Source organism: Ahaetulla prasina, chromosome 1 (assembly GCF_028640845.1).
Source record: "Ahaetulla prasina isolate Xishuangbanna chromosome 1, ASM2864084v1, whole genome shotgun sequence".
NCBI classification, from domain to species: Eukaryota; Metazoa; Chordata; class Lepidosauria; order Squamata; family Colubridae; genus Ahaetulla; species Ahaetulla prasina.
This window is the reverse complement of record NC_080539.1, coordinates 227,593,494-227,606,442: the sequence shown is the minus strand read 5'-3', so window position 1 is coordinate 227,606,442 and position 12,949 is coordinate 227,593,494. Positions and strand designations below refer to the sequence as shown.

Here is a 12,949-nt window from a genome sequence, read left to right as displayed (position 1 = left end):
GCCAACTTTTTCCATTCTAGATGCTACATCTCACAGACCGTATCTCATTCAGCACTCTCTTCTGAGCAGACAGTACCAAGGATTGGCTATTTGTAAAATTAAATCAACTGCATTTAGTGTGGTAGATAAGAGGTATTATGCAATTTCAGAGGGACAGGTGAGCAGGATTCTTTTATGATTTGAAGCTCGGCGGCAGCTGCAGCACTATTAGAATTTGCAGCATTTCCTCCCTTTTAATGGAATTAAGGAAAATGCTATTTTCTCAGGCATTAAAAAACAAAACCCAAGTGGCAGAATCTGTTTTTAAGGCATCATTTGATTTTTACTCACACCCACTCAAATTATTTCATCGGGCTAATTCTTTTACGATGAAAGCCCCAGAGGGCATCCATCCGTTAGTTTTGTTGTTTGTTGTTATTTTTGAAAGCTTAGATGCTGTAATACTAGAGCCGGCACATTCTCCTCCTTAGTGACCGCAGCTGTCGCTATGTGTGTGTGTGTGGGGGGGGGGGTTGGCGATCCCAGAAGAAGAAGAAGAAGAAGGGGGAAAAAAACTGTGTGTACAACCGAGGGGCTTGCACGGCTCATTGGCTCTGTGGTAGCGGTACCCTTTGTCGCCGCCGTCGCCTTTGGCGTTGGAGAGCGAAATGGAGGTGCAAAATCAGGCGGGGTGCGGGAAAAGAAAACGAGGGACAGGCGGGGCTGAAACATAAGGTCTGCAGATCACCGCATGCATTAACTCACACCCGGCGCCTGAGCCGCCTTCAGCTGCCGCTATTCCCGCCTCGCTACAGCGCCCAAGCAGCTTCGTCAACTCCCGCCTCCCGCTTATAGCATGAGGAGGAGAAAAACTGCCCCGAGAGCGCCATCCCCCCCTCGGGCTGAAGAGCAGAGAGCACAGAAGCAAGGTGGATTACATGGCTGCATTTCTCTAGTTCTCAGTCTCGAAGGAGAGGGGGAATAAAAAAATAATAACAAACCAAAACAACAAAAACCGGGGTGGGAAAGAGAGAAAGAATTGCCAAGCCTGTTCAGGAAGGATCTCTCTCTCTCTCTCTTCTCCTCCTCCTCCCCCCCCCCCCCAGTTTCTGGCTTGTCGCCCGGGGATCGAACTGCCCTTGGAGATTTATTAGCAGCAAAAGAAGCCACGAGATACGGCAATCCGTGGAAAAGCCATGGTTGTCCCCCGCCTCGGTTGAAAGGGAGGCTAAGGAGACCCCACGCATGCACGCCTTCTCCCGGACCCCGCCAGGGGCCAGCCGCGCCAACGCCGACCCGCACCCGCCGAACAAGTCCTCGGGCGCAATGAGGTAGCTGCTCGCCGCCCAAGGTTGAAGCTGTGGCGGCGGTTTTTTCCTCCGCTCGGGGGGTTCCTTCGCATCTTCCTCCTGCTGCTGCTGTTGTCAAAGGAGGGCGCCGGCGGTTAGGCGCGAAGCCGGCTAGGAGGCATGAAGGGCGCTACGGTGGAGTCGGCGCTGTAATTGCCCGCTGGGCTGGCTCTTCTTTGGGCTTCTTGGCAGGAGAAGGGAGCGCCGACGAGCTCTGCCCAAAGATGCCTTTGTGCCATGCCAGCTCCTGGCTGAGGAGAGGAATCGGCGCCCGGAGGCGGCGGCTGCCCGTCTGACCGACTGCGGCTACTTTGCGCGGCGACCAGCCTTCTTTCCTTTTCTGTCCTCTAGCTCCGGGCCACCTTTCTGAACTTCCAGCAGGGATGGCCGATTGACTTGCCAGGGAAAGGTAACGCCGAAAATGGGGCTTCTCTAACGCGGGCTCGTCCTGGGTCCGAGTGGGAAGGAGCATCCCGGGAAGGAGCAAAAGGCAAGCAGGCTGGTGGCCCCGAAGAACCAGGCGAATTTTGAAAACCGGGGAGGGGGAGGGAGCGCCAAAGTTAAAGAGGGAAGGGGAGAAGGGGGTGGGGGAGGAAAGAGGGAAGAGAGAGAACAGAAGGGAGGGGAAGGGTTAGAAAGGAAGGGGAAAGGTGAAGCAGAGTATCCCATTTCTCAAATCTGGCACACGGCAGGTTGGAGACTCTGGCTGCCTTCTTGGTCTTGGAGACCCTGGCCGCCCTCTTGGTATTATGTCTGCACTTCGAAGGAAATTTGGGGACGATTATCAAGTGGTGACCACCTCGTCCAGTGGGTCAGGCTTCCACCAGCAGCAAGGCTCGGCCCACAAGAAAAAGCGCCAGAGGTTTGTGGACAAGAATGGCAGGTGTAATGTGCAGCATGGCAACTTGGGCAGTGAGACGAGCCGCTATCTGTCGGACTTGTTCACCACCTTGGTGGACCTCAAGTGGCGCTGGAACCTTTTCATCTTTATCCTCACCTACACTGTGGCCTGGCTTTTCATGGCCTCCATGTGGTGGGTCATCGCCTACATGCGGGGTGACTTGAACAAAGCCCACGATGAGAAATATACCCCGTGTGTTGCCAACGTCTACAACTTCCCCTCTGCCTTCCTCTTCTTCATAGAGACAGAAGCTACTATTGGATATGGCTACAGATACATTACAGACAAATGCCCGGAGGGCATCATCCTCTTTCTTTTCCAGTCCATCTTGGGCTCCATTGTAGATGCTTTTCTTATAGGCTGTATGTTTATCAAGATGTCCCAACCTAAAAAACGGGCGGAGACACTGATGTTTAGTGAACACGCTGCCATATCCATGAGGGATGGCAAACTCACCCTCATGTTCAGGGTGGGCAACCTTCGCAACAGCCACATGGTCTCTGCACAAATCCGCTGCAAACTTCTCAAAGTAAGTTCAAGCTTTCTTGCCTTCAGTTCTAATCATATTGACTATTCATCTTTTCTTCATTTTTGTTTTCCAGTTTAAAGGTGTATGGTTCCATACCTTTCTTAACAGGATATCGCTTAAACTACATACAGTACATGTTTTTCTAACTGCCACCACATTTTAAAGGTTTTTTTTTAAAAAAAAATAAAAAATAGAAATGTTAGAAGACACAAGTGAATAAGCTAGGATAGTTGTCAGGATCACTACAAAATTTCATGATTGTGGCAGGGTTGCAAGGACAAATTTGATTTTCTTCCCTATATTTTTTTGAGAACTCTTAACATATTTCTTGTGCTTGAGTTTTATATTTTTATAGTATCTGCATTGCTATTTCCTATAAGGCAATGCCTCCTGATGTGCATCTTTATATGATTCATTTTTCCTTAATCTGTTGCATTGCTTCTCCTCTATTTTCCTTTTTAAAATCATGGTTTCCTTCATCTGTGGCTCAGTTCCCTTCTTTTTCAGTACAGTAGCAGCTCCTCAAACTGCTAATGAATTGAAGTTAATTTTTTATGTAGTCCCCAGCCTATAAATTAAAGCTTTCTCCATATTTCTGGTTTCTGAATTATAGTCTGAAGTACAATCATTTTACCAGCACAAGTTGTCTTTTTAAATTCTTGATTAAACCACTTGTACTTCTTTCTTTTTGTGAAATTCTGTTTAACAGTACTATTCATCTCCTTTTGTAAATAAAAGGGAAAAGTCATTGCCTTCAAGATGTACAGATTGGTGCTGTTTAAATGAACATGACTTTTTAAGGTTCAGTTATTCCATTGGAAATATTGATCATGAAGTGTGTAGGCAGTATGACTGAAGTACTTAATTCTTTTAAGTTCTGTATATTACATATATTTCTTAAGGTTCAGTATAGTGATGTCATGACCTTATATTTCTTTCAAGTGCCAATAAGTTTTAAGTTTAAACATTATTTTGACTGCCGAGATAAACTTGATTCTTAGTCCAAATGTGATCAAATGGTATATATTCTCCTGAGTGGCTATTATGTACAGTTTATTTAAAGTGCTATACAGATCTATTACTATCATCTGTTAAAACTTGTGTTATAGGTCATAGGTGTAACTGTTTAAAAGTAAAATGTTTCAGCTTTGCTGAAACACAATGCTGTCTTATCTCCTGGTTGTGAGGACAACTCTGTGGGTTGACATGCTCCTCCTTCCTGATGATATATAGGAGATAATTGTTCTCTTACTCTGAAACACCAGACTGTGTTTTGCAATTATGCCAGCTTCAACTGCTTTAGACTATATATGATTAATGTTAACACTGGTGGATATGCTGCTGTGGAAAAAGAGTTTAAACTAATGAAAAACATGATTTTTTAAAATTTCATTTGTCACAACACTATACACAAACATTGTCATAGATAAAAAAAATACATCATAAAAGAAAAATATAAATATATAAGTAAAAATATGCAACAGCAATTTTGTCATATAGATTATGTTTTCATATTGTAGCATGAAAAATACATTGAGGGGAACCTGGTGTTTCCTCTTGTTATTACTGTAGTTTTTCTGATTTTTGAAGACCATTGTACTGGAAGATTCTTTTAATAAGCCAAAATACTATCTTATACAGAGAAACTCCCTTAAAAATCATAAGAATTCTGGTTGAGACTTACTACATTGTTACTATTTTAAATTAGGGCAAATTCTTGGACTTCATTAACTTAATTAAGATTGTATTATATATTCAGCTAGGATGTCTTGTCCTTTTTTCTTGAGTGAGATATTTAGGAGTTTCGTTTCTGATAATTAACTCTGACTTCTAAATGTGCTTATGGTAAATAATGATATAACACTGAGTCGGAAGTCATTAATTTACAGTGTATGCTTTGTGATAAACCATAGTTTGGTCAAGAACTCATGCAGTTAGCAAAGTTTTCCTTATATTTTTCTGAATAAAGGTAAATTATTATTTTGAGAAATTAAGGACATTTGTATTCTTCACTTATCTATACTCCAATATATTTAATGAATGATAGCATAAATCGCTTATCACTTACAATAGAATGAGGTTCATAAATTAATATACTTTGTTGTTCTTTGTTTTACAATATTTGCTTATAGATTTTTTAGGTATTTTATTATAAATTTTATATAAGGAAATCCCACTAATGTGCATAGTAGCCATCACCATTAATTTTATCAGTACTTTTAATTTAAAATGATAACATAACGATATGTGAAATATCCTTGTTAGTATTCATCTAGTGATTACAATCTAATTTTTTCAAGGCACCAATATATGCACCGTGGAATGGACTTTCTTTATTAGGTTATAACAACTAATTATAAAAACAGATTGCAGTATTTATCCCAGCCCTAAATTTAAATTAATTATTTTCCCCCAGATCAAATTTGCATTGTACATTAATTACTCTACTGATTTATACATTATAAAGTTGATCTTTTCTATAACTTTTGACATGTCTTTACAAGTGATTTATTTAATTGAGTAAATGAGGTGGCAAATGTGATCAGTTATATAGGAGAATGTTATACCCTACAGAACTATAAAATGTATATGCATCATTTAAATAGTATCACATTTAAATTCATCTTTTAAGAAGTCTCTGTGTGTTCTCTTATGCTGTTATGTAACCCAAGGAAAGATACAAATTTAGTCGCAAAGCATTATGAATGAGTAATGACATAATGTACTGCCTCTATTTTATATAATACAGTTAGAAGTATATTCCTTAAGATGAAGCAGCACGTGCATAAAATGACTTGCTTGCTATTTGTGAATGCTGAACTATTCCTATAGTACAGCATACCAATTCAGAAAAATAATTACAGATGACAATTGGGGTATCAAAGCTAATTTCATAATATGTGGCTGACTTTTGGCAAAAGGAAAGTCTAGATCTGAAAAAGATATTGGAAATTTATTCAGGGGGTGGGTGAGGCTTACCAAAAAAACCAAGGAGTTTATGATGTTTGTACAGGTAGTCCTCTACTTACAACAGTTCAGTTAGTGACCGCTCAAAGTTACAACAGCACTGAAAAAAGTGACTTATGACCATTTTTCATAGTTACCTTTGTAGCATCCCCATGATCATGTGATCAAAATTCAGATGCTTGGCTACTGGTTCATACTTATGACCATTGCCATATCCCAAGGTCATGTGATCACCTTTTGCAACCTTTGGACAAGCAAATTCAGTGGGGAAGCCTGATTCGCTTAACAATTGGGTTGCTAACTTGTCAAGTGATTCACTTAACAACTGTGGTAAGAAAGGTTGTAAGATGGGGCAAAACCTATCTCTCTCCATATATTTATAAATAAATAAATATATGGAGAGAGATAGGACAATGAGAATAGCTTTTCCTTTAATTATAACACATTTCTGTTTTCTAAAGTTTGAATCCAGTCTTTCATTCAAAGCTGTGTCTAATAGTTCTAGCAACTTTTCATCTATAAAGAATACTGGGTAATTCTTATTCCAGGAGTAGATAATTTTGTCTTCTGGATGTCAGAATGCAGATTTACAGCCTGCATTAATGAGATATGGTTTAAGTTATCCTTCTAAAATTGTGGTGTCCTCCGGATGTGTAGATTTTAGTTCTCAGGATTATGAGCTATGGTCATGTTGACTAAGGAATTTTGGAAATGTTAAAGTCATACAGTTTGAAGGTGCCCAGGTTGGAAAAGACTATTCTAGAACATTTGCCTTATGGAAAACTGGCCTGTGAAAACCTCTTCACCTTATTGACTTAGATATGTATTATGGTAAGGCAGCTGCCATTCATTTCTTTGAAGCTTTGTATTTACAATTTTTTTTAAAAAAGAAAACAAAGTACTGACCCGTGGTTTTAAAGTCTTTAAGTGCTGAAAACAATTCAGTATGGAAAAGACTGAATGACTAAAAAGAAAAGATTTTTCAGAACTAGCTAATATTACAAAATTAAGAGCTTTGAACTAATTTTAATATAATGTCTTCTATTTCATGTTTTTACCCCCAAATTAAATCTATCTTTTGGTTAACAGTATCAGTTTACAGATTAATAATAGATAGTAATTTCCAGGTTGTCAGCCTTACTAAATTGTTATATCAGAAGCAATAAAACTAATCAAAATAAAATAAGTATCAGAATGAATAGCGAAACACACCATGATGACAAGTTATGATAACATGTGTTGTATAGCAGATAAATTAATTCACCAGTCCTTTGACAAGCTATCGATGGTGATCTTACCTGCCTCAGTTGATTGTTATGGTACTCAGCTGGTTTTTCTGAGTAAGACAAGTTAACCTTATATATAGTGTATAAAGAAATCATGGAGCAATGTTTCAGCCTGAAAAATTCATAGGTCGCACTAAATTATTTTAAAATTGCTATTTTTCATAATTTTCTTTAGAAAAAGAGATTAAAAATGTAACAATTCTGTATATTTTGGAACAACTTTATATTCTGTTCCTCTTAACGAGAAAGGTACATTTTTCTCTAACTTCAGGCCAAATATCATTCGTCATAGGCCATTCTGTGATACTCATTTCGTATGAAATGCAGATTGAAAACAAAATGAATTATCAGCAAAATTCTATAGATGTCTCTGAAAGCAGTGCTGTAAATCTTAAGCATTTCATGCTTAAAATACTTAATGTGAATGTATTTAATAAAAAAGCATAAAAAACTCATGTTTGTACCTTATTCTGGATGCTGGTTTGGGTTTTTTGTTATTGTTATTTTTTTGTGCCTTTAAATCAGTATTGACTGACTGCCTGGATTAGTCCTTACATTTTTCTTGCCAATGTTTTTCAGAAGTGGTTTGCCATTGTCTTCTTTCTAGGCTTGACAGAGCATGACTTGCTCAAGGTCACCCAGCTGGTTTCATGCCTAAGGTGGAACTAGAACTCAGAGTCTCCAGGTTTTTAGCCTGATGCCTCAGCCGCTATGCTAATCTGGCTGTATTTGCTATGAGGCTGTTTATAAAAGCTGTTAAATGACTTTTGTGGCTTTCTTTCCTAACAACAGCATACATGCCAACATTTAAAACTTTTATATTTTAAATATAGGCCACAATATATGTAATGTTCTGATAATATTTGGAGATTTATGCAATTTTAAATTCCATATAATTTAATATAGCAGAGTTTTTCATCTGCAAAATGGCATAGAATAACATTCAGATTATAGCCCGTTCCTGTCCTAAGCATAATTTCTAGGAGTTTTTATTGAAAGAACTAAGATCCAAATAAATGTATTTAATCTGTCAGTAATACTGACCAATACATAAGTGTCCGGACATTTTAAAAGTTTATCCCACAATAAATAATATAAAGTTGTTTCTCTGCACATAATTTCTTTTTTATTACATTAAGCGAGTCCAATTAAGAAATAGCTATATTTAGCTATAAATAGCACAGGTTCATACACAATTGTCATTTTGGCAATTATTTTTAATTGATACAGACTTCAATATGGTTAATATTAATAGGATGTTAATGTTTAATAACCTCTACCATTAATTTCAAGTGTTCTCTACTGTAGGCATGACTAAAGCTTCAGTCCTATACATATATACCTGGGCTTCTTACCATTTTGAATAGATTCGTAAGTACCACCCATCCATTGCAAATGTAATAATGTTTATTAAAAGAACCCAATTTGTGCAATAAATGTCTCCCTCTCTTTTTCTTGGAACAACTTCCAGGTGGTTTTGAGGGGGCATTTCATGTGGTGGAAGAGAATATAAGTGAAGATAGTATGGAAGTTTATTTGAGTAATATTGAGACTTGGATCCAATCTTGCATGCATATCTGTTCAGCCTTAATACATTTTTTAATTTTTAAAGGCATATAAGACTGCTTTTTTGTTCCTAATATCAGGGGGGAAAAATAAAGCTTGTGAATCTTGGAACCAAAGGGGATACAGTTAGCCAAGCAGAATAAAATTCTTCTAATGCTGTATTTATGCCATCTATCCTTCTTTGGAGTGCTAATGAATAATCATTGTACTGTCACACAAAAGCCTTGTAACTTTGAGTTAGTTTCCTTAGGTGTTGAGACTTTTAAAATGATTCTATCCCACAGGCTTGGTTTAGGTAGGAAAAAACAGTTTGTAGTCTTGTAGGTTGTATTTCCAACGATTAAGTTGTTTACTGATCAAAAATTCCTTTTTTTTGTTTTGACTGAGTTTCAGCTGTTAGGCCACACACAATCATTGTATCATGGTAAGTTTTCACATTTTCACAGCTTGCTTTATGTGATTAAGAGGTAGAACTTAGCATTATTATCCAATGGATAAGATCTAGCTGTCAAGATTCCCAGACCAGGATATAGCTCTAAGTCACATGAACTTGAATTAATGTGGCTTAACTAGGCTGCTAGGCTTAACCTAGGCAGAAATCTCTAAAGCACCTGATTTTTGTTATTGCAAACTAGGATGAAACTGTGCAAACCATTACTAGATTGTCCTCTGTAAGTGTGTACACTATATAGGCAGTTCTGTCTTCTGCCCATGACATTCTAGGCAGTTCTATCTTCTGTCCATGACATTCTAGGCAGTTCTCTCTTTTGCCCGTTACATTTTAAACCCATTGCTTTTCCATATTACTGAAGGGAAACTTTGCCCTTCTGTTCTTTTTATGAGAACAGCATACCTTAATAAACAACATTTTAAAATATGTTGCTTGTGGATCGTGAGTACCATTGTTACTGTTACAAGAAACTTCTTGTGAATATAGTGAGTCTCTGTAAAAAAAAGGAGCAACATTCTTGTATTTTAGCTAATTTTAACAGGAAACAAAAATGCTACTGATAGTTCAAGCATCAAAATTCTGGTTCTAGAAAGCAAATCACAGGATTAAGCCAAAATACTACTTAAAGGTTATTTGCATTTACTATTTAAAGGTTATGTAGCTGCTTCAGTTAACTAAAAAATTAACCTATGGGATCAAAATCCTAGTCAATGCTCACAATAAATTTATATGCAGTATTAATAATAGTTGTGTGACAGCGAGATGGAAGCCATACAAATTTAATAAATAAATAAAATAATACCCGTAGATACACTTGAGTATAATATATTACGGTATATTAGTTCATTGACACAGCTGCTGAGGATTTGAAGATAACTTGACCCAAATGGCAATTTAATTAAGTAAAGAGTAGAATAATTAATTTTTGTGTGAGTTTCCTTTTGGAAGACAATTTAATTTTTATAAATGTTATTGAGGCCTCCGGAAAGGAATACCATTTGCACAAAGTGCTGTTTGCATGAAACCATGTAAAAGAAATTATCTCCTAGTAGTAGGAAGATATTGAGAGAGTTTTTGCTTTCCTTCTTTCTTCTATAAAATAACTTTGTGCCCAAACAGTTTGCTTGGAATTTGACTTGGATGATTCATGGTGAAAAGTATTGTATGGCTATCACCTATTGTCATATTTTCTTGAAAATAACTACACTAGTTTATTACTTCTCTTTTTTTTTCTTTCTTTCTTCATGTTTGCTATAGTCTCGGCAAACTCCTGAAGGTGAATTTCTGCCCCTCGATCAACTTGAACTGGATGTAGGTTTTAGCACAGGGGCGGATCAACTTTTTCTTGTGTCACCACTTACAATCTGCCATGTGATCGATTCAAAAAGCCCCTTCTATGACCTTTCTCAGCGAAGCATGCAAACTGAACAGTTTGAGATTGTTGTCATCCTAGAGGGCATTGTGGAAACAACTGGTGAGTACAGTGATTTCATAGCTAATGAAATCATATGTTTGTATTTTGTTTCTGCCGCACACACCCAAAAAGTAATGTTAATTAATAAAATCTATGAAGGTCATTCGTGGATACAGTAAATACAGTCAGTAGCAATACTGAACATTTGGAAAATGTTTAAGAGAATCTACGTCTGAATATTTAAGAAATAATGAGTGCTGCTGTTGAAACATTGTTTGAATTGTTATAGGCTGTATTTTTCCCAAATATCTTGAATTGCTGTTGTACCTTATAATCTTTTTGACATTAAACATACATTAAGGAATGACAGGGACATTTAAGTTGACTCATATTACATACAAAATCCTACAGAGATTATGAAACTAGGTGCGTGGTATTTCTTGTCTGAGAGTTCTTTCTTGAATATAATAATAATTTACTGATAAAGCTGAGGAGGAAAGCATGCAGTGCTGTAATCTATAACACTAAACTGAAGAAAAACCATGTCATTAAAAATACCTGGTTGGAAATGAATTCAGCTGTTATTTGTAGTGTGAGATCATTCTTCTGAAATGTTCGCCTTTCTCTTGTCTCCCTTTGCCCCCCAATCCTGAAAAAGGCACACAAAGAGAATTGGTGTATATATATTTTCTTTATAGTTGACTTTGGTGAAGTTAATGGGCACAAAACCTCAATTATCTGTAAGCATTAACTAGTGTCTTCCCTGTTTCAATGATGCATGGAGCAAAAAGTGTGTTCTAGACAATATTTTGGCTGTTCCCAATATTTAATAAAATTACCATATACTGTATAAGCACTTCTACAACTTGATAAATATTTTGCTCTGCCTTAGGAGCGCTTATTTATCTTCTAATTCCTGTTATTCCCACTCACCACTCCCAGGTTCTGCCATACGCTTGCCCTATTTTTTCTTGCATTGTTATTTTTATGTTGGCAGAATAAACGGAATATCTTCACTTTGAAGGTATCTCTGTTTCCTCACCCCCACCCCCCATGTGTGAGAAGCTCAGCATTGTGAGAACATTAGAACTGTTTAGTGTGGTTGATTTGTTTTACTTACTCATAGAATAGAATTTTTATTGGCCAAGTGTGATTGGACACACAAGGAATTTGTCTTGGTGCATATACTCTCAGTGTACATAAAAGAAAAGATACTTTCATCAAAGTACAACATTTACAACACAAATGATGGTCATAGGGTACAATTTAACACTTAATGATACAAAACTTAATGATAATCATAGGGTACAAATAAGCAATCAGGAACAGTCAATATCAATATAAATCATAAGGATTACCAGCAACAAAGTTGCAGTCATAAGTGGAAAGAAATTGGTGATGGGAACGATGAGAAGATTAATAGTAGTGCAGATTTAGTAAATAGTTTGACAGTGTTGAGAGAATTATTTGTTTAGCAGAGTGATGGCCTTTGGGAAAAAACTGTTCTTGTGTCTAGTTGTTCTGGTGTGCAGTGCTCTATAGCGTCGTTTTGAGGGTGGGAATTGAAACAGTTTATGTCCAGGATGTGAGGGATCTGTAAATATTTTCACGGCCCTCTTCATGATTTGTGCAGTATACAGGTCCTCAATGGAAGGCATTTGGAATATTTATGTGGCTGCTCACCTTAAGTGAATAAGTCTTAGGTAGTTAACAATAGTACAAAAACTAGCATAAAATTAGAACAGAAAATACAGTGAAAAGCAATCATAATAAAATAAAGAGCCAAGGGATCAAGCAATTCACTGTCCTGGAAACATGCACATCAGGCTCTACTAGCAACCTGGTCCTAACGTCTGAAGAAAAACCCAGATTCTCAAGGCTTTCTGGAAGGTCAGCAGAATTGCACCTATTTGGAACTCCTTCCATTTCCTCCCAGGGCAAGCCTGTTCCACAGGGCAACTACTGGTCCTGTTTCAAAGAAGAGATCCAGAGCATGCCTTCCTCTCAGATCTGCAGGGATTCACACCCAGCAGGCCTCACACCCTCCTCCTCACTTACTTTTCAAAGATTTCTGGAGCTTGGGTTAGGAAAGCAGAAGTGGTTGCTTTGTCATGTGGTCATTGGGGTGATTTGAGAAGCAGCCACCATTTTTGAGTGGGTGCATTGAATGTGGTTGCTCGGAAAATGGTGGTTGCTTCCAGAATTGCACTACACAGGCATGTGAGAAAGCAACCCATTCTGCTTTTGTAACATGGTTTGCACAGCTCTGCGAAAAACTCAGAGCTCTTCAAAAGTGCATGTTGGGTGGTGGGGATTGGGTCTAAGCCCTGTGGGAACCTGGTGAGCCAAAATAAGGCTACTCCACCTCTTGGTGCTTGAACAACAGCCACAGGACATGGACCAGTTATCTTGATGCACCACAACCTGCTCCTTCAGTACTTGGAAGTGTCAATCCTCTGCCACATTAAGGGCTACCATTCACAGTTCACCACCACCATTGCTCTCCA

At 38.0% G+C, this 12,949-nt stretch overlaps 1 protein-coding gene across 1 annotated transcript in view; it reads left to right on the top strand.

Annotated features, from left to right (window-relative positions):
• Window positions 1-2,077: 2,077 nt before the first annotated feature.
• Window positions 2,078-12,949, top strand: part of KCNJ3 (potassium inwardly rectifying channel subfamily J member 3) — a 154,008-nt gene continuing 143,136 nt past the window's right edge. The window contains exons 1-2 of the mRNA XM_058192627.1: window positions 2,078-2,758; window positions 10,286-10,502. Of these exons, the coding sequence (XP_058048610.1) occupies window positions 2,078-2,758; window positions 10,286-10,502 (898 nt within the window). The remainder of the gene's footprint in view (window positions 2,759-10,285; window positions 10,503-12,949) is intronic.